The sequence below is a fragment of the Tenrec ecaudatus genome, chromosome 1, assembly GCF_050624435.1.
Source record: "Tenrec ecaudatus isolate mTenEca1 chromosome 1, mTenEca1.hap1, whole genome shotgun sequence".
In the NCBI taxonomy this organism is placed as follows: Eukaryota; Metazoa; Chordata; class Mammalia; order Afrosoricida; family Tenrecidae; genus Tenrec; species Tenrec ecaudatus.
This window is the reverse complement of record NC_134530.1, coordinates 241,917,667-241,939,558: the sequence shown is the minus strand read 5'-3', so window position 1 is coordinate 241,939,558 and position 21,892 is coordinate 241,917,667. Positions and strand designations below refer to the sequence as shown.

The window sequence follows — 21,892 nt, the reverse complement described above, 5'->3', positions numbered from 1 at the left end:
AACAGCTCCAACCCCCCCCCCCAAGAAAAAAAGAATTATCTGACCCCAAATGCCCATACTGCCTCGGTTCAGAAACCTTAAGCTAAGCTATTAAACCCCACAATAAGGTTTCAGTGCTTCCAACTCAGAAACTTGGTTCTTAACATTTCTTAGTATTTCTCTTTGTATTTGTGACATTGTTAATCTGAAAATTCCCCAGTATTATGTCATCTAATTCAGCAGTTAATTATTTTGGTAAGGAGGGGGCTGTTTCATGACACACTGTTTAAACAATAATATTAAATACATAGTCATCCTTTTCCAACAAAGTTACTTCAGTCAAATGGGCTAAGTTTGATTAGATCACACATATTGGATGTCACTCTTTTCTCACATCAAAAGGGATTAGCCTTCTAGTCTAAAAGTAGAATTCTTTATTCCCTCAATTCTGGATCCTCAGCAGCAAGTCTGCTAGCTGGTCACTCAAGTCCCAACATCAGTGAGAGTGGCAGGGCAGATGAGATTCAGAGGTGCTGTGCCAGATTTGGCCTGGTGACCATCTTCTCCTGCAGTGTAGTGCGGAGGCAGCACGGAGGAGTGATGCTGAGAGTGGACCAAACCCAAACACCTGAGTCCATGTACCTGCTCCATCTGTACAAGCTGGTTGAAAGAGTGTGCTCTTGTTACATCTTTCAAAATGAGGATAGTAATAGAACCTACCTCCCAGTGTTGCTGTGAGCAATAAGATAGGTATACAGTGTTTAGCACAGTTGCTGGCACATAGTGCGTGGCAAAGGTTGCTTTCAGCATCACCCAAATCACTATTTTAATAACTGCCTGTTCCTTGTGAGGTAGACTAGCAAACCCAGCATGTACCATCAGTGCAGAGCACTGGTTGATGAGGCTCTGTCCTCAGCTCAGGATGGTGCCGGCAGCACAAGAAGAGATTTCAAGTTACTGTGCCCTGATTTCTACCTATCCAATTGCTTGGGAATAACGTAAGAGAAATTATAGAACCATATAGGACATGTACTTTTCCATCCCTCTGTTCTTTGTCATATTGCGTGTTGATTGCAGCTATCCTGATGTAATACCAAGGGTTTTTTTGTTCTGTTTTTATGTTTTTGAGTATTTATTGAAAGTTTTACATTTATTACACTCCCAGGTTTTTCAGGTTTTCAGCTTGCTTTGTAATATCCTGGTAAAACCCCTCTGCTTTTGGCAAAATAAATAAGTTAGTGAAAAAACACCATGCTTATAGCCCCCCCCCCCAAGATTTTCAAAATCTATAATTTTAATGTATTATTTGATCTTAATGATTGTTACTAGGGGATTTTTACTTGAGAATTACTTTTGACTGAGTTAGTCCTTGTATACACCTGCTCCCCTATGTAGCTGTGATCAAAAAAGCCTTCAAGATTGAATGAAGAACACAACTCCATTGCATTGTGTGGCAAGATAACATCATTACCAAACAGTGTGAATTAAACTTCAGATCTAGAATTTTCCATGGTATATGAGCTGCTGATCATGAGATATGCCACAACATAATTGAAGTACATAATGGCTTCTATAACTCCTGCCTGTATGTGTCCAATATTACCCTGACAAACTGAGGCCTTCTCCCATCAGTCCCATAACCGCAAGGAAAGATGGAGAAGTAAAAAAGGCAAAGAAAAAGTGAAAAGGAGAAGACTTGGGGTCTTCCCTAAATCACCACAAATGAAACAGATTACTAATCTGTATGTAGTGCTTTTACTACATGGTTTCATGTTACTGAAAGTGTATGTTTATGAGATGGTGGAACAGCGTTAGAGATAGAAGCATTGACTGTGGAAGTTTCTCTGAATTCATTTTTGAACTAGAGACCTCTCTTTCCCCATGCTTTCATCTGGGCTAGCCCAGGTGGGATTCTGAGTATTTTGCCGGGCACCCTTTAGGGGTGAGATGCTGGCAGAAAGTTGATGATCATTCAGCATTAGTTCTGAGTCATCTAAGAGGGGTACAGTGCAATGACATTCTGTTATATTTATATATTTTGTACCTACCGTGAGTATATCAGCTAGGATTTTGAAATGGTAAATCTCATTATTACTTAAAGACATTAGTAAGAATGAAATATACTAACTTTGAGTTGATTGATCATTGTTGTTACATAGTTTCATTGTGGAAGATTAGACACTTGCTTATGTAAGCATCTATGTGAATACAAGAATAATGGGGATACTATAGTCCACTAGCTCATGCTGTTAGTAAACTATACCCCTTGGGAGCTGCAGAGTAGTATAAGACGTTGGCTTTGCCAGTGAGAAGACTTAGTGTGGGAGAAATGCCATTACAAGATAAATAGGAATCAGGAATAAAAACTTAACTGCAATGTGTGTGTATGAAGGTTGAAGTCAGAGTAGGATGGTGTCATGGATTGAACTGCATCTCCCCAAAATAAGTGTCTGTGGTTGGACAATGTTTTTTAGTAGTTGGCAATTAGGTAATACATTTTTCCCAAGGATTTTTTAAGCCCTCTTGAATCGGAAGTAAAAGAAAATACCTTGCAGATAAAACAAAAGAGATGTCAAATTTTAATTATTTCTTTACTGTGTTAATAAGATTCATTATAATGCTAATTTAAATGTTCTAATACTGACTTTCTGTGAAATGCCCCCTAAATAGTCTTTTTTTAGTGTTTTGCTAGTTTCTGTGTACATTTTTTGCATAACAGTCAATTCTGAGATTTGTTTGGAATGAAATTTTTGATTAATTTGTTACCTTTCACAGATTATTGTTAGATCGATGACTGAAGCATTGTGAATAAATTGGGGAGATTCCTTACTCATCCCCTGCTCCCACCCCTGGAAGGACCCCAGGAAGGACAAGCTCAATTGAGATACCTTCAGTAACCTTTGCATATAAGTACTTCTCATTTTACCCACAGGAAGAAGAAGGAACTATTTGCAAAACACAAAAAGCTTCCTGGCTTCAACACTGTGTTTTATCTTTATCTCCAACCAATGATCTTATGGTTATAGCTCGGGAACAAAAAGCTGTGTTTCTAGTGCGTAAGTACCCTTTAGTTTCAGTGGACTTATTTTACTGCATATCATAGAACACAAGATAGATTTGGAAGAAAGAGAAATGTTATTTCCATTATATATGTTTACATGTGGCTGTACCTTACCATTTTTGAAATATATTGTACAGCACTTTTTATTTCTTTACGTTTTCTCTGATTTCCTTATATACTGTATTTTTTTTTGCTACAGATAACTAACATAGCTGTGATTATATAACATTTCAAAGGCAGTATTGATTATTGTGCAATTCTTACAAGGGTCAAACAGGAGCCAAAGAGTTCACTGACCCCTGAGTAATGTTAGTAAAGGGACTTTCATCTATAATTGGGAAATTCCTAATACCATAGATATCATTTTTCATAAAAGTTTTCAACTCATAATTTGTGTTGAAGACTGACCATTAAAGTTTGGGATTAATATAATATCAAGAACTTTACTAATCAAATATAAACTCATTTGTAAAATGACTACAATACTCTTTTAAAGCAACATTTGCCCTTCAGATGTACAAATCTAATGGAAAATTTTTTCTGCTTGTCAAGGATAGAAAGTATCCTTTTATATCGACTGGATGGTGGATGGAAATTAAGCTTTTGAAACTCTGATAAGATTATATGACTTTAGTTCAGGAAAGAAGAGTCTAAAGGTTAGACTGGGTAGTTTTGTACCAAAAAAAAATTGGAAACAGTACATATTCACCTATGAAAAAGATATTAATTAATGCCACTTTGTTAAATTTGGTACATACACACTATTCTAAAGGAAAAGATGGAGTTTAGAAATTGCTGCTTTAGTACATAGCTAAAGGAATTTAAATAGCTTGATTTCCTTTTCCCCCCGCCCTCCAGCAAAATGGAAACACGGTGAAAAAGGAAAAGAAGAAATGCAGTTTGCTGTTGGTTGGAGTGGTTCTTTAAGTGTTGAAGAAGGGTAAGTACCAATTAATGTTTTCTTTCTCTACATTACGTGTGTATGTGTAACTGAATGATTGTAAGTGAATGTTTAGAAAATTCATAATTGTTTGGTCAATGTATTTTATCTAAGTTGTAAGGGTTGCTGTTAGAGTTGTTGTTGTTAGATGCTGTCAGGTAGGTGTCAGTTCACAGCTACCCATGAGAGCGGAGTAGAACTGCTCCATCGGTTTTCTAGGCTGTTTAGGTCTCACTAGTCTAGTCTTCTGAGATGTGCCTTGGCTTGCACCACCAACCTTTTAGTTAGTTGCACCACCCACGTCTCCAGGGGAGACTTTATGTTATGTTATGTTCATTATGCGATAACTTTTTAAAATACTTGTGTGTTATTATCTATTTTTTATCATGTATATCTATTCCGCTGTGTATCTGTATGTATTACTATCATGGATCTTTTTGTATAATATCAATTTTATTTATTTATATTATTCCCCTTCCCTGTCTTTCCCTCTTGCCTCACATCTGATTTTAGTGTGGGAACCATTTTTCTTGATCTTTAAATTTTATACTAGTGATCTCATACAATATTTGTCTTTAGAGGATTGAGTACTTTGCTGAGCATAATGTCTTCCATAGCCATGAGGTGTCATGAGGTGCTTACTAGTTTATTATTCTTTAGGGATGCATAATCCGCTATATGTATGTACCAAAATTTATTTTTCTAATGTTCCAACTTCTTGCCACTGTGAATAGTACTTCGGTAATCCTGGCTGTGCATTTATCTGCTTGTATTGCTCCTTATTTCTTAAGGGCATCGCCAAGTAGAGGGATTGTTGGGTCCTATGTATTTCTGTTTCCATTTGTTTGAGGAAGTTCCATACCTTATTTTACACTGGTTGTGTAGTTTCACAGTCCCACCAGTCACTTCGCATTCTCTCCAACATTTTTAAATCTATTGTTGTTTTAAACTTTGCTATTAGTGTCTGCAAGACGAGGTATCTGTGTTTTGATTTGTATTATGTGATAATTAAGAAAAATACTATTATTTGAAAAAATATAAAGAGCACTGTAGAAAAAATCCGATAAGATCTATTTACACATATTTAATTATTTCTTTTTGGTTTCTGTTACTAATTTTATTTAAACAAAATTTCAAGGGCTGTTATTTTTTTTTTCTGTTGGGGTTGCACTGGGATTCTACTTGAAGGAAACAATGCTATGTTAATTTTTTTAACCATTCAAGTCAGATTTATCATTTTAATCTTTTATAGTCATCTCTACAATATGTCTGATCACCAGGTTATTCTCTCCATTATGGTTAGACAGAAATCACTAGGGGCTTATTCCCTGTGTAGATCCTGCAAATGTACTCTGGCGTCCATTGTTATCTATAACCTTCTGCTTACCAGAATCACAATTAAAGCTCTAATACTATTCCCTCCTTTGGGTTTGGATTATAGGTATATTAATTCTTTAAACTTGTAAGTAGTTCAGAAATGCAAGATGGTTAGTTCCCCTGTCCTACTAACTTAGTAACCCAACAGAATGCTCAAATAGAGACAATTATAACATGCAAGTGATGTTTTACTGAAGACCACTCAACGTTTGTAGCCGTATATTCACAGCGAGCTGCCAGAGGTTTAGGCCAAATTCAAAAGAGTACATGGAACAAGGGATATTCACGCTGTACGCTGAGCACATCCCCAGAGAAGCATGGCTGTGTGAAGAAGAATGGAGGAAGGCTTATTAACCTGAGATACACCTATGACACAGCCTTGCTTGTTAAAAGTGAAGAGGACTTAAAATACTTGCTGATAAAGATAAAGGAATGTAGTCGTCAGTGTGGATTACAACTCTATGTAAAGAAGACCAAACTCTTTACAACTGACCCAGGAGGGTAACATTGTGCTAAATGGAGACAAGGTTGAAGTTGTCACCGATTTTTTTTGTCTTGCTTGCATCTATGATCAGTGCTAATGGCAGCAGCAGTTAAGGGATCCCATGACATGTTGCATTGAGTAAACCTGCTGTGCAAGATGTCTTTAAAGTATTGGAAAGCACAACGTTACTTTGAGGATTAAGCCGTGGTATTTCCTGTCACCTCGTATGCATATGAAAGTTGGACATTAAGGAAGACTGTATTAGAATTGATGTATTTGAAATATGGTGCTGGCAAAGAATATTGCCAGTACCACAGACTGTCAGAAGAACAGATACATCTGTTTTGGGGAAAGTAAAACCAGCGTGCCCCTTAAAGTCAAAGATGGCAAAACTTGCTTCACGTCTTTGGACATGTTGTCAGGAGAGACCAGTTCCTGAAGAAGGTCATCATCTGTGGTAAAGTTGGGGCGGGGGAGGGGGGGGGGCGGGGGGCGGGCAGAGAAAAAGAAGAAGGCCCTTGACAAGATGAATTGGCATAGTGGCTTCCACAGTGAGAACAATTGTGAGAATGGCACAGGACCTGGCAGTGTTCTGTTCTGTTTTATGTAGGCTCACTGAGTCAGAACCGACAGTGGAACCTAGCAGCAACAACTAACTCAGAGTTTCAAATTTTTTCTCTGTATCATGGTTACATGATATGCTAAACTGGGACCCTGAGTCACAGAATATTTTCAGTTAAATTTTTATGAGTGAAAGCTCTCTAATTAGAATGATTTAGATGGTCCTACAAACCTTGAATTCAGATAAAAGAAAACCAAGTAGAAGTGGCTAGTACATGCTGACACATTGTAAGTATTCAGTGAAGCAAATGATTTCTATTAGAAAGATCCATTTTATTATTTCTCCCTAGATCTTTTTGGTTTAAACATTTTGAAGACATTGGATATCTGTCAGAAATGTAAAGCAGATCTCAAAGGACTTATTAAAACTGATCAAACAAAAAGATAAACTTAACTTTGTTCAGTAATCATCTAGTGTTTGGTTATAGTTTCTCAAACTGCTTTGACAACTTAAAACAGTAGTTGGTATACATCTCAGAGGGAAAAAATAATTTTTTAGGGAACATCAAATTAGCAGGTGCTTAAAAATAGGTTATAGGGCAATTTCTGCAAACTATGGAAGACACTATCTATTTGAAAGGCAATTTAGAGAATTGTATCCTGCAGACATTCAGTTTGCATCTATTGTGGTTGGCATTCTTCTCATCCTCTGCTCTGAGACAGACATGATGTTCTAAGTTAATGAGGAAAGGACTGTGTTAAGGGATATAATGACTGCTTGGTAATTATTTGTGATGTTCTCAATTGTGTTATGCGATCAGTGGTGTACGGCAAACTTTTACTTTTGTATTTTTTGTGACATTACAGCATGGGTGAAAAAAATCAGACTTTTTATTAACGTGACATTTTAGGTGAATGCATTTTTATGGACTCTACTTAGAGTGAACCTTAACTGTGTTTTTACTTATGTCCTGTGACTTTTGCATATGACCTGAGTTAAGCTTGGCATTTTCTCCTATTTGCCCTTATCATCAAAATATTGAGAAATAGTAAAATAATAATTTCATTGAATGTGCAAATTTTGTTTTGTTTTAGGGAATTTGTAACTAGTGCTCTGTGTATCCCACTGGCAAGCCAAAAGAGGTAAGGATGCATACAAATGATCTGTTCTCTTTGTTTTGATTTATGAGCTGTTAAAGTCCTATGGCATTTTGTTTGTAACAGAAGTTCTACTGGGCGACCTGATTGGACCTGCATTGTGGTGGGCTTTACTTCAGGTTATGTGCGCTTCTACACTGAGGTGAGTGGAGGAAGTAGGTGTTGGCTATTAAACTCCTTTATAGATTCCCTTTTATACTAGTATGTGATTTCATTATCTGCTACTTGGAATTGTATAGTTGATGCTTTATAGGGCGCAGGTTAAGGAATAAAGGCAGGTGAAGGAATAAAGTTGGGGTACAAGATACAGAGAAGCTATATTCTTCCAAAATATGTATTGTCATCCATGGAAATCATCAGGGGAAATGGTATATTCTCTATCTGGTCTTACTGGCTCAGGTAGATCAGAAAGCAAGCAAGAGACTCTTTGTGTTTCCTCCTAGAATGGGGTGCTCTTACTTGCACAGCTTTTGAATGAGGACCGAGTGCTACAGCTCAAATGCAGAACTTATGAGATCCCACGGCATCCTGGTGTGACCGAGCAGGTAATGTGAAAGTTCATGTTCATTCTATAGTGGCATTATAGTATCTCACCTTTTGGTTGGCAAAGAGAAAATTAAAGTTGCCCATGCCATCAGCTACGCTATCCTGTTCTGGAAATAGAACCTATGAAGTCTAAGAAAAGACTTTATCAGCCTTGCTTTGACTTATTTAAAAAATAGTGGATTCTTTGTTTGACAATAAAATATAGTTCTTTAGTTGAATGCCCAAAAAAGTCTCCCATCTATAGAATGTAATACCAACTTAAGGCAAAAATATAGATATACGTGTGTGTGTGTGTGTGTGTGTTCCACCCTATTCCTACTCCCCACTAGGATAAAATCAAAATTACCCATACTAAGAGGAAAATGGTAAACTATTTGTTAGTCTATGAAAATATATTTACCAAAAAAAAAAAAGAAAATATATTTACCTAATTGCCTGGTGGTAGTTTTGTTATCTTAGTTTTTTAAAAAAATTATTGTACAATTAGACTAATGTGCTTTTACTGGACTTGCAGTGTCCATAGTCAAAGCTATATCATATGTATTCCATCTTTGTACTACCTTCCAAAATAATTATGTGTTTCAAATAACTCAGTTTTACTGCCAGTAATATTTCAGGTAGGCCTTGAATAATGAGAACAAAGTTAAATTGGTTGATGAGTAAAGAGGGAAAATATGTTAGGCAACCAGCAGGAAAATGAGGGAAGGTTTAAAGGCAGGGTTATGTATAAAACAAAAAAGGAACCAGTGTTAACAAATAATAAGGAAGTTATTGATTAGGCAGAGTGGACAAACTCTACATAAATTTGAAAACCAAGTATATAAGCAGAATTATAGGTGATACACTTTTAAAGTTTTATTGAGAAGAAATATGTGTCAAAATATTGAGCGATTCTTCAGAATGAATTGAACCTATAAAAAGCAAGAATTGGTGGGGGGGGGGGCTAAGATTTTGGTCTTTTACATTATCTGCAATAGAGGTGAACAATTTGGAGCCAGACGAGACTTAACTGTAAAAGAAAGGACCAATACAAGGAACATTTTAAAGGAAGAATTGACAGGACGTTATTATTGTCTAGAGATGTCAAGAAGCAAACAAAAAAAGGCAATGTTAGCTGTAAGATATCCAGCCTTAGGAAAATTCTACTTTAGGGATAAATAACATTTGGTTTCAGACATGTTGAAATTGAGGCAGTAGTTGGAAGTAAAGTAAAAACACTTATAAATACGTACTTACTGATAAGAGTTCTGGAGGAGTGGATTAAGCATTGGACTGCTAACCACAATGTCAGCAGTTCCAAACCACCAACCACTCTTCAGGAGAAAGATGAGGCTTTCTGCTCCAGTAAAGAATTTGTCTCAGAAACCCACAGGGGTAGTTTAACTCTGTCCTGCGGAGTCACTATGAGTTGGACTTGACCCCAAAGTGGATTAAGTTTGAGTTGCTTATATACCTTGCCCAGTTGTAATCAATTATAATTATTGAGGATTCACTGATTAACAATACAAGCAAGATCCTTGCTTTCATGGAATTTACACTTTAGAAGTGGTGGAGAAAGAAAACCAACCAGAGAAGCCAAGATGAGTTAAGTTTCTTCTCAGTGCTATGATTGATGGAAATAATCTTGGTGCTGATACATCAGTGCAAGAGTGAGGGGAAGCTGTTTTGAGTGGAGGCTCAGGATTGGCCTCTCAGTAACGAACATTTGACTTGAGACTTCCATGATGAGAACCAGGCTGGTAAACAGTTGAGCGAAGGCCCACGTCCTCTAAAAGAACCAAGTTAATGATGAGTGTCCTATTCACTGAGCAAGGGGAGAGAAGTGCAATGACCTTAGACTTGGCAGGAATGGCTATGGAGTTCAGTTTAAGTGAGGAAGAAAGCCATCAGAGCAGTGGTTCTCAGCCTTCCTCATGCCGCGACCCTTTAGTACAGTTCTTCATGTTGTGGTGACCCCCCAACCATAAAATGATTTTTGTTGTTACTTCATAACTGTCATTTTGCTTCTATGACGAATCGGGCGATCCCGATCCACAGGGGTCCCGATCCACAGGTTGAGAACCGCTGCTTTAGAGAGTTTTAATCAGGAGACTGATTATGTCTCACAAAGATCACACTGACTGTATAGAAAACAAGTGGACGAAAGCGAGGAACCTTGGTGATCATCAATAAGAACTACTTAAGTAAATTTTGGTAGACTGGAATACTCAGCAATCAGGGCATGAGATGCTCCACCAAATGTTTATATCAGTGGAAGTGCCTCGTCTGTGCCGAGAACTTTGAAAGACTGCTACCTAGCCAGCCAACTAGAAAAGTCCCATATTAGTGCCCATTCCAAAGGAAAATGATCTAACAGAATAAAGAAATAAAAAATATCAGCATTATTGCAGTAAGTAAAATGTTGCTGAAGATAGTTCATAAATGTTGCAGCAGTACATCAGTAGAGAACTTCTAGAAATTTAAACCAGAATCCGAAGAGGATGTAGAATTAGGGATATCAGTACTGGCAACAGATAGTTTTTGGCTGAAAACAGAGAATACCAGAAATGTGTTTACCTGTGTTTTATTAACTGCAAAGGCATTTGCATGGGGACCATACAAACTGTGGATAGCATTGTGAAGAATGAGAATTCCAGATCACGTACTTCATGGTGCGCATGTGGACTCATGTGGTGCAAGAGGAAGTCATCGCATAACAAGGGGAACCTGCAAGGCTTGAAATCAGCAAAGAGTGCCTCCTTTCACTATACTTGTTCATTACAAGGTTTTTTCTTTTTACTGTGTTTGTTCAGTCTATACAAAGAGTCCACGAAACTGCACTACATGAAGATCACATCTTCATGGAGAAAAACTCATTACTAACCTGTAATTTGTGAATGACACAAGCTTGCTTGCTGAAAGCAAAGAGAATTTGAAGCACTTACTGATGAACATTAAATATTTCAAGTCTTCAGTATAGATTACATCTTAACAATAAAGAAAAGAAAAATCCTCATAACTGGACCAATAAACAACATTGTGATATATAGAAAATATGATGCTGTTAAGAATTTATTACTTGAATCCACAAGCAATGTCCATGGAAGAAGCTGTTAGAAAATCATATCAAGCTTGCAACACCTGACATCTTTAAAGCCCTCTTATATAGCAAATAATTCACTTCCAAGAGCAAGAAGTGCCTGCCGCAAGCTGTGGTACTTTCAGTCACCTCATGTGCATATGAGAGCTGAACAATAAAACAGGAAGCCTGGAGACATGGATGCCCATGAGTTACTGTGTTGGCAAAGACTATTGAACACTACATACACTTCCCGCAGAATGAACACATCTGTATCGCAAGTACAGCCAGATGGCATGATTTTATTCAGTGCATTTTGGTTAAGTTAATAGAAAGGATTCGTCTTTTAATAGATTAAACAGAGAAGAGGAAGACCCTTAATGACATAAATTGACATGGTGGCTGCAACAGCGGTGTGATATAACTATGAAAATGGCGTAATCTCACTGTGAAAATGTAAAGAAAACAGGTTCTTTTGTACATCAAATTACTATCAGTTTGAACCAACTTCATGGAACCTAACAACAACGCAGCTGTGATCAGTTATTTCTTTAATGAAAAAAAATATTGAAAACAATATGTTAGTTATTGCAAAATAAAAACTGTAGAGTTGTTTGTGTTTCATTGGAAAATGCATCAGTATTTGTGAGTATATACCTTGAGTCTTGCCTGGAATTTCAGGTGACATGTTTTCTTCTTTTTACTTTTATTATTATTTATGTCTCCACAGTAAATCTATCTCATTATAACTTTGTAAAAATGTTTTATTACTTTCACCATTTGACTTGAGAGCATTATTTATCATATATAAAAGCTCACATTTGAGAATTCTAAGTCCTTGATGGGAAGGTATTCTGAAATTCATTTCCCACTTATATTACTACTACTATATTCTTTTTTTTTTGTATTGGGTAAGCGACAGTTTAGAATTTTTGCATTATTTGTAACATTTGTGTGTTTTTTTAAAGATAGGTGGACTTGGCAGAGATTGTAATTATTTTTTTTCTTTATTATTTCTTAAATAGAATGAAGAATTGAGTATTTTATACCCAGCTGCCATTGTTACTATTGATGGATTTAGCCTTTTTCAGTCTCTCCGTGCCTGTCGAAATCAGGTAGCAAAAGGTAACTTTTTGGCAAGAAATGTTTTAACTTCTGATAACGTTTACTTTATTTACTTTGGCCTATTTACAGAACTAAACATGCTTACAAAAAAAAACTTTCTTAACTCTTTATTTAAGAAAGGGGAAACACACACACACACACACACACACACACACATACACACACACACCACCCCCATCCCAGGTTTGTCACTTTATGCAGCCTTGGGGTGAGGACTTAGCGGCATCTAACAGGCACAGCATTACCTCTCAGCAGCTGCAGGGCCAGCGTACTAAAGCTCTTTACTGTTTCCCTTTCTCACAGAGGACAACAAAATTACTCAGTGTGGGGAACTTTTTCCCACAAAAGGATGGGGCGCAATAGGGAGTCAGCATCAGGTTCTCCTTGCTAATTGGAACACTTCTGAAGGTAGCAAATCAGAGGCACAAACTTAATGTTTATTAAATAGGCAGCTCCATTACTTCTGAAAGAGACAATGAAAAATGCACAAGTAATCAAGAGTTCTTAAATCTACTACCTGCCCAGGCTGTAATATGTTTGGGAGAAGATAATGTTTTTCAGCAAGTACAAGTTGCTCTTGATTTTGTGCTTATTGGGAAGCAAAACTGCTGCCGGTAAAAGTCACACCATCAATTTTAAGATTTTAGTTCTAGGAACATTTAGATAAGCAACGAATAGTGCTTAAAATCAGCAAAAATGCAATGCTCCCATTGTCTTCCCCTTTTGGTTTAGGGCTGAGGCCCCTTAAAGAAGACCAAACCAAATGCCAAGTCAATTCCAACTTATAGCGACCTGTATAGCAGGGTTCTCATCCTTCCTAACGCCGCGACCCTTTCATACAGATCCTCATGTGGTGCTGACCCCCCCCCAACCATAAAATTGTTTTTGTTTCTACTTCATAACTATAATTTTGCTACTGTTATGAATTGGGCGACTCCTGTGAAAGGGTCGTTTGACCCCCCAAAGGGGTCATGACCCCCAGGTTGAGAACCGCTGCTATTAGCATTTCATATCTGCTGCTTTACAGTGAAAGATAGCCTCAACTTTGTTTCAAGGAACAACGGGTGGGTTTAAGCTGCCCACCTGAGAGTTAGCAGCCCGACACTAATCCACAGAGCTATGAAGTCTCCTTTGGGTTGGGATAGAGGGACCTTAAAGCAACCAAATTAAACGGAACCTATTCCCTTGAGTGGATCCTGCCTCAAAGGCGACCATATAGGACAACCAGAACTGTGCTGCAGGGTTTCTGAGATAGTAAATCTTCACAGAAACTAGCAGCTTCATTCTCCCATGAAGTGACTCATCCATTTGAAGAGCTGACTTTGTAGTTAGCATTCCAACACAACCTACTGGGCTGCCTGGTGCCTTTCAGACAGGCTTTTTAAAAACAAAACAATCTCTGCCACTGGATTGATTCCTACTCATAGAAACCCTGTAGGATAAAGTAGAACCTTGAATTTCTGAGACTGTAAATCTAAGGAGAGCAATTAGCTTCATTTTTCAAAGCACTTAGTTATTTTTGGTATCAAATAGGTTTTATTTGGCTTTTTAAAAAACCTTTTAATAGTTTCATTGACATATAATTTATTTATCATACTATTAAATAGTTCACTTATATCAGGAAGAGTTGTGCAGTTATTGCCACAAATCAATTTTAGAATATTTCTTTTTGTGCTTTATTATTGTTAGCACCTCATTTCCGCCCAATTTCCCCTGCCATGCCTCTAGGAAATTATCAAACCATTTGCTAACTATAAATTTACGTATTCTGAATTTCATATAAAGAAAAACGCAAAACAAAAATAAGAAACAAACTCCAACACAATGACAAAATAAAACAGAAGAACCCCAATAGAAAAGAAAGCAGGCCTAAAGGCCGATCCTTGAACTAACTACAAAAAAAAAATAAGAAAAGAAAGCAGGAAATATTAAAAACTGAAACAACTTTAAAATGGGTCAAATGGGTGATCAAATGATAAGGAATTACATTTTTTGTGTGTTCGCTATGATTTTTTAAATATCATTTTATTGGAGGTTGTACAATTCTTATCACAATTCATACATACATCCCTTGTGTCAAGCACATATGCACATTTGTTGCCATCATCATTCTCAAAACATTTGCCTTCTACTTGAGCCCTTAATATCGGCTGCTCATTTCCCCCCTCCCTTCCCACTCCCCCCTACCTCATGAACCCTTCATAATTCATAAATTATTATTTTGTCATATGTTACACTGTCCGACGTCTCCCTGCGCCCTCTTCTCTGCTGCCCATCCCCCAAGGAGGAGGCTATACATAAATTCTTGTAATCAGTTCCCCCTTTCTAGCCCACATTCCCGCCACCCTCCAGGCTTCACCATTCTCACCACTGGTACTGAAGGAGTCATCTGTCCTGGATTCCCTGTGTTTCCAGTTGCTATCTGTACCAATGTTCATTCTCTGGTCTAGCCAGATTTGTAAAGTAGAATTGGGATCATGATAGTGGGGGGGGAGGAAGCATTTAAGAACCAGAGGAAAGTTATATGTTTCATTGTTGCTACCCTGCACCCTGACTGGCTCATCTCCTCCCCACAACCCTTCAGTAAGGGGGTATCCGGTTGGCTACCGATGGGTTTTGAGTCTCCACTCTCCCACATTTACAATGATATGATTTTTTGTTCCTTGATGCTTAATACCTGATCCCTTCAACAGCTCGTGGTCACACAGGCTGGTGTGTGTTTCCTCCATGTGGGCTTTGTTGCTTGTGAACAAATGGCCGCTTGTTGTATCTTCAAGCCTTTAATACTCCAGATGCTATATCTTTTGATAGCCTGGCACCATCAGCTTTCTTCAGCATATTTGCTTATGCACATGTTTAATTTTATCAGTAAAGGTGGGTGCCCAATGATGCGATTTTTAGTTCTTTGGTGTCTAATAACTGGTCCCTTCTACACCTCGTGGTCACACAGACTGGTGTGTTCTTCCATGTGGGCTTTGATGCTTCTCATCTAGATGGGCGCTTGTTTATCGTCAAGCCTTCAAGACCCCATACGCTATATCTTTTGATAGCTGGGCACCATCAGCTTTCTTCACATTTGCTTATGTACACATATTTCTTCAGCAATCGAGAAGGTGTGCAAAGGAATTACATTTTGACATAACTTTTACTACAATAATCCACTTTACAGTGTACTGTCTGATAGCAAGGTTATTTACATCTCTGGACTATGGTCAGAGAGTACTCAATAGAGTCAGTCAATCCACATGGGGATCCTTCAAGTGGATTTTGAGCTTCAGTTATCCATATCATTCTGCAAACCATGGTTTCAGAATTTAAGCTCTACTATCAATCCCTCCTGATTGGGCTTTTATTTACAGTCCTTAGATCACACAGGCTCTGGTGACTCTTCCATGTGGTCTTGGCTGGTGCCTCATTTAGAAGGCTGCTTGTTTTAAGGCAGGGCTTTAAGACCCCAGACACCGATAGCTGGGAGCTGGGAACTATCTGGTTTTCTCACCACATGTTACTATGCCATTCATAACTTTAGTGAACTCTTCATAAGTGCAAGTATCAAGTAGGACTGTGTCATAAGAACTAATTGTTCTTTGATTAGGGCTATGATTAAGTGGGAATTCAAAATCCACTCATGTATGATTTATAGAAAACATAGTTGTTTTTAAAAAATTTTTATTGGCACTTCACATGTCATACAATTGAATAATTCAGTTATACCAAGAAGAGTTGTACAGTGTCACCACATTCAATTCTAGAACATTTTCTTACTCCTTGTAGTCATTATTTATGTAATTATTATTTTTCTGTTTGTGGCAAAAATATACACAATATTTTCCAAGGCCACAGTTTTCTTCCCCTTCACCTTTGCTAGCCATTGGTCAAGTTTGGTTTCTTTCTTTGTGTGGTTCTCTTGATATAGTATTAACATATCATATACTTCCATGACCAGATCTCTCCTAAAATGAGTTGTTTATACATAAACACAATTAGTTCTAATGCTCCCTTTCCCCTCCCATATTCATTGTTTGCTCCCAAAATCCCCCCGCCCTCTGTATCTCCCACCTCCACATCCCCAATAAACCATTACATCCAGTTATTATCTGTGTGCGTCTACTCCTGTCTTCACAACTAGAACACAACTATGCTTCACAACAGATACAGTGAAACAAAAAATAAAGTGACAAGGATAAAATAACATAAAGATAAAAATACAAAGAATGAGTAAGAAAAAAAACCACTGTCAATATTTTAAAAGCCAAGGAAGAAACTTTTGTCATGGAACAAGGAAGAAACACTTGATCCTAGAACAAATTGTTCTCGGGCCAAGAGGGGTGTCTACCGACCAAGTATCAAGTGCAGTCCAGTATAATCAAGTTTACAGTGTTCTCTATTTGATAGTCAAGCTGTCTTGAGACCCTTGCCTGTGGTTAGAGGGGATCTGCCAGCGGCTTAATCTATAGATGAGTTTTGGGCTCCCACTGTCCTCCATACGCTTCTACAAATTAGATGTTCACAAATTAAGCTCAGATATTTCATTATTTGGATTTTGTTATTGTCATCTTTAGATCACACCAGAAGGTGTGCTTTTTGCATATTGACGCCTCGCTTAGATGGCTGCTTGTTTGAACACAAGCCTTTAAGACCCCAGACTGTATTCCACTTGATGGCCAGCCACCATCTGCTTTCTTCACACTTAACCTTGAGTGATCATTTGATGAAAGTGAGTAACGAGCTGGGCCATGTTATCATAATTAACTTCTTGGACTGGGGCTAGACTTCAGTGGGGTCCCAGAATCCATCTGCTTGTCCACGGGTATTGGATGACTGGTTTACTTGGGCCCATTGTATTATGACAAAATCAAAACACATAAGAACAACTACAACAGCAACAAGCCAACCAGCACTCAAGCAAACAAAAAAGACAAAAGGCCAAAGAAGAAAAATCCAACCGAACAAAAATATAAAGAGGCAATTGTGTTGATAACTTCAGTACTGGTGGTATGAGTCTTTGTAAGTACAGTTACACCACGAGCCACAGCCCATGAGTTGTTGCCCTGCATAGTTCGATCTCTATCCATTGAACTCTGTTTATCCTGAGCATGGGAATTGGCACTTGGGGGAGGGGGCGCACTTCCTGGATTACTTCTTACAAGTGTTGGTCTTTTCCTGGCCCATCAGGACCTGTCATAATGCAAAGGGGATTTCAAGGTACTCAGTATACAGTGATTCTGTGTCCCTTTCTATTGGACACCCGCCAAGCCAGGGATTCCCTCCCCCACCAAAAGGTTCAATGAATGCCACTTCCACAACCTAGGGGTGGTCACTGCTTCTCCAAGCAGAGTATCCCAGTCCTCTGTCCAAGGTTACAGGCGGCTTTGAGGCAGGTCTCAGTTCACTCATTCAGGCCTCTATGTTAAGTCCTTCTGGTGCATCCCCTGACTTGCCTGCAGGATCAGTGTTCAAGGTCATCATGGTGCTTAGTCCATGGTATGGTTCATGGAGGGTTAGGCAGAAACATTCATAATGTCTACCCAGGAACATAAAATCTTGGCCGTTGTTCCCCTAGATTCCCTACAATCATTGTTTAACACTCGAAAACATGTTTTTTTTTTCTTTTTAAAAAATCATTTTATTGGGGGCTCATACAGCTCTTATCACATCCATTGTGTCAAGCACATTTGTACATATGTTGCCATCATCATTTTCTTTCTACTTGAGCCTTTGGTATAAGCTCCTCATTCTGCCTCCCTCCCCCACCCTCTCTCCCTCGTGAACACTTGATAATTTTTTTTCTATGTCTTATACCAGCTACTGTCTCCTTTTACCTACTTTTCTGTTGTTCGTCCCCCTGTGGGGGTGGTTGGGGGTGGTGGTGGTGGTGGTGGTTATATGTTGATCATTGTGATCGGTTCTCCCTTTCTACCCCCACTTTCTCCCTACCCTGGCAGTATTACTACTCTCATTATTGGCCCTGAGGGATTTATCTGTCCTGGATCCCCTGTGTTTTGAACTCTTAATTGTACCAGTGTACATGGTCTGTCTAGCTGGATTTGTGAGGTAGAATTGGGGTCATGATAGTGGGGGGAAGAAACATTAAGGAGCTAGAGGAGAGTTGTGTGTTTGGTTGGTGCTACACTGCACCCTGACAAGGTTGTCTCTTCCTGGGACCCTTCTGGAGGGGATGTCCAGTTGCCTACAGATGCGCTTTGGGTCTATACTCCGCTCTCCCTCTCCTTTACATCAATGTGGTTTTTTGTTCTGGGTCTTTGATGCCTGGTACCTGTTCCCATCAACACCTCATGATTACACAGGTGTGCTGCGTCCATGTGGGATTTGTTGCTTCTCAGCTAGAAGGTTGCTTGTTTAAGACCCCAGATGCTTTATCTTTTGATAGCCGGGCACCATCAGCTTTCTTCACCACATTTGTTTATGTACACATTTTGTCTTCAGTGATCATATCAGGAAGGTAAGCGTCACTGGATGCCAGGTTATTAGAACAAAGTGTCCGTGCGTTGAGGTGGTACTTGAGTAGAGGCTCAACCATAATACTTAACATATAGTACATAGATCTATTCCTATAGTTACATATAGATGTATTTACATATGTACCTACCTGTATCTAGACCTCTATAAATGTCCTTTGCCTCTTAGTTCTTTCGTCTATTTCCTTTAACTTTCCTCTTGTCCAACTATCATGTTTGACCTTCATTAGCTTTCTTTAATTCTTCTTGGCTGCATTGCACTTGATTAAGTCTACCAGGCATTCTTCTCCCCTTCTCCGCTGACCCCCCTAAAGTGTCAATCCTGTTGTTTCGCCTCCAGATAACTTATCCTGCATATCTTATTTAAGTAGACATGTAAAAACAATGATGAGCACAAAAACAAGGCAAAGCAAAACAAAACCTAAAAAAAAGCCAACAAAATGAAAAGCCTATAAATAGTCCTAGGTCTGTTTGGTGACCTTTATGGGTGTTTTCTGGTTAAGCCTGATGGGGTGCAATACCCTGCCCCCAAGACTATTTTTGGGATAACATTTCAGTCTTAATGGGCAAGACGTTTCTCAAATATTGGTTAGTTCGGATATATTTATTAATGAAAGTTCTTTATAATATCAGAACTGAACTACAGGAAACAAAACAAAAAATTTTTAATCGTTTTATTGGGCTCACACAACTCTTATCACAATCCATACATATATCAATTGTGTAAAGCATATCATTATTCTCAAAATATTTGCTCTCTACTTAAAAACCTGACATCAGGTCCTCATTTTTTCACCTCCCTCCCCACTCTCCCCTACCTCATGAACCCTTCATAATTTATAAATTATTTTGTCATATCTTGACCTGTCCGATGTCTCCCTTCACCCATTTCTCTGTTGTCCGTCCCCCAGGGAGGAGGTCACATGTAGAGCCTTGTAATCAGTTCCCCCTTTCCAACCTACCCTCCCTCTATCTTCCCAGTATCACCACTCACACCACTGGTCCTGAAGGGATCATTCTCCCTGGATTCCCTGTGTTTCCTATCTGTACCATTGTCCTTCCTCTGTTCTAGCCAGACTTGCAAGATCGAATTGGAATCATGATGGGGCGGGGGGCGGGGAGTGACACGCAGAAGCATTTAGAAACTAGAGGAAAGTTGTATTTTTCATCACAAAACAAAATTTTTAGAGGAAAAATTCAGCTCTTATATTGTGATTAATTTTTTTCAGCAGGTTGATTTTATTGTAAAATTCTGAAATTGTGCTTGTGCAATTCTTTCATTGTAAGTACTGTTCTGTTAAGTCAAGAGTCTAAATTTCTAATACCTGTTTTTACTAACAGGTGCAAAGGAACTAATGATTTTCTACAGATAATAATGATAATAAATTAAAAATAGATAAAATTATGTCATAATTGTCACAGGCATTTTATGTTTTTACCTTTTTCGAGTTTCTATTTTGTTACATATGAAACTGTTATATTAAGTCATTTTGTCTCATGAATTAAGAAATTTAAGTCACTCAGTGTCATCTTATTCTAAGTAATCCTAAACCAGATTTCTAGTTACTTAGCCACAAATTTTTGTGATATTTCATAAAATGATAGGAAAATTCTCCTTTTATTAACTTTACTATAAAATCTGGAGGGTTTAGATAATTATTTTTGCTCACTTTCCAGAATTAACAGCTAAAATCCAGGTGTATTCTAATCTTTATCTTGAGGGTGTGTACTGATAAGTGGGGTCTTCTACGTGAACCTATCACAAGATGTGTAACTCTTTTCCTTCCTAACATCGATTAGCATTTTGTTTCTGGCAATGCTATTGCTATAACATATCTTTCTATCAAGTCTGCCTCAGTTACCTCGCCTAGAGATCGTGCCATGTGTGTGCCTCTGCCAGGTTCATCAGAGTTTGACTAAGCTGGTGGCTGTTCTCCCCAAGGTTTTACCTACTACCCTTCTTAAGAGCATTTGCTTGTGTCGTTTCAGTGACAGTTAGAAGTCACCATGGTTTTGAGTAGTAGTCTTGGGCATTTGACATGTTTTTCTCCAAGTTTGGAATATTCTAAAGTCTTCCGTAAGAGCCATCCTTAATTTCTTTTAATATTTCAGTTTTATGTGTATTCTCTTGAAATGTAAATCTTACTTTATAACTTGTATGTTGCTTGCCTCATCATGATTAAAGTTGATAGTTTAAAAAATCAAGGCACTAAATTTTTTATAATTTTATATGAACTCAACTTTATTTGTTACAGTAAGTTTAGCTTGTTTAATGTATATCTTTTACAGCTGCTGCATCGGGCAATGAGAACATACAACCACCACCATTAGCTTATAAGAAATGGGGTCTACAAGATATTGACACTATTATTGATCATGCTAGTATTGGTAAGCATTTCTATTTCAAATCTTATAAAAGCTACTTCTTGTACATTTTTATATTATCTCGTGTTAGAAATTCATTTTTTTAATGTGAGAAGGATATGCATTCCCTTTAATGAGACATGGAGAAGTGCATTCAGAGTTACTAAATCAGCATAGGCTTCTGTTGTTAGGAAATGATAGCAGTTTTAATGAAGCTGTGATTGTGGCCCTCATCATCAAGATTGTACAGTCATTCGCTGTTTTTAGATTCACACAGTTACCATATGGATGATTCTTTTTTTTAAAAAGGTAAAAAATGAGCCGACACCAAGGGTTGAAGTAGAAAGAAAATGTTTTGAAAGTGATGATGGCAACAAATGTACAAATATTCTTGACACAGTGGATGGATGGATGGTTTGTGATAAGAGCTGTGTGGGCACCCAATAAAGTGATTTACAAAAAGAAGAAAAAGGTAGTAGAGGTTAATCCTATTAGACGGGTCATAGGTAAAAATAGAATCACATTACTAAACAATTATGGCAGCGGAAGATAAATAAGAACAACCAATATTTGAAGACTTACTGTACTTGGTATCATGAATGCAGAGTTGAAAAGGTAGGTCTCTGCCATCAAGAATCACAGATTGGAAGGAACACATGAAAGCAATGACAGTACTACAACATAGCTACTGCTGTGCTAGAGAACTCGACCAAAAGTAGTGGGAACAGAGGATAGAGACCTCAGCACTGCTAGAGAAGAG

General features: G+C 38.0%; 1 protein-coding gene across 2 annotated transcripts in view; it reads left to right on the top strand.

Moving 5' to 3' along the window:
- Positions 1 to 21,892, top strand: part of RAB3GAP2 (RAB3 GTPase activating non-catalytic protein subunit 2) — a 123,737-nt gene that overhangs the window by 42,770 nt on the left and 59,075 nt on the right. For both annotated transcript variants that reach the window (XM_075530466.1, XM_075530467.1), the window contains 7 exons: positions 2,912 to 3,035; positions 3,899 to 3,980; positions 7,498 to 7,545; positions 7,627 to 7,702; positions 8,004 to 8,105; positions 12,190 to 12,289; positions 21,058 to 21,156. In XM_075530466.1, the coding sequence (XP_075386581.1) occupies positions 2,912 to 3,035; positions 3,899 to 3,980; positions 7,498 to 7,545; positions 7,627 to 7,702; positions 8,004 to 8,105; positions 12,190 to 12,289; positions 21,058 to 21,156 (631 nt within the window). The remainder of the gene's footprint in view (positions 1 to 2,911; positions 3,036 to 3,898; positions 3,981 to 7,497; positions 7,546 to 7,626; positions 7,703 to 8,003; positions 8,106 to 12,189; positions 12,290 to 21,057; positions 21,157 to 21,892) is intronic.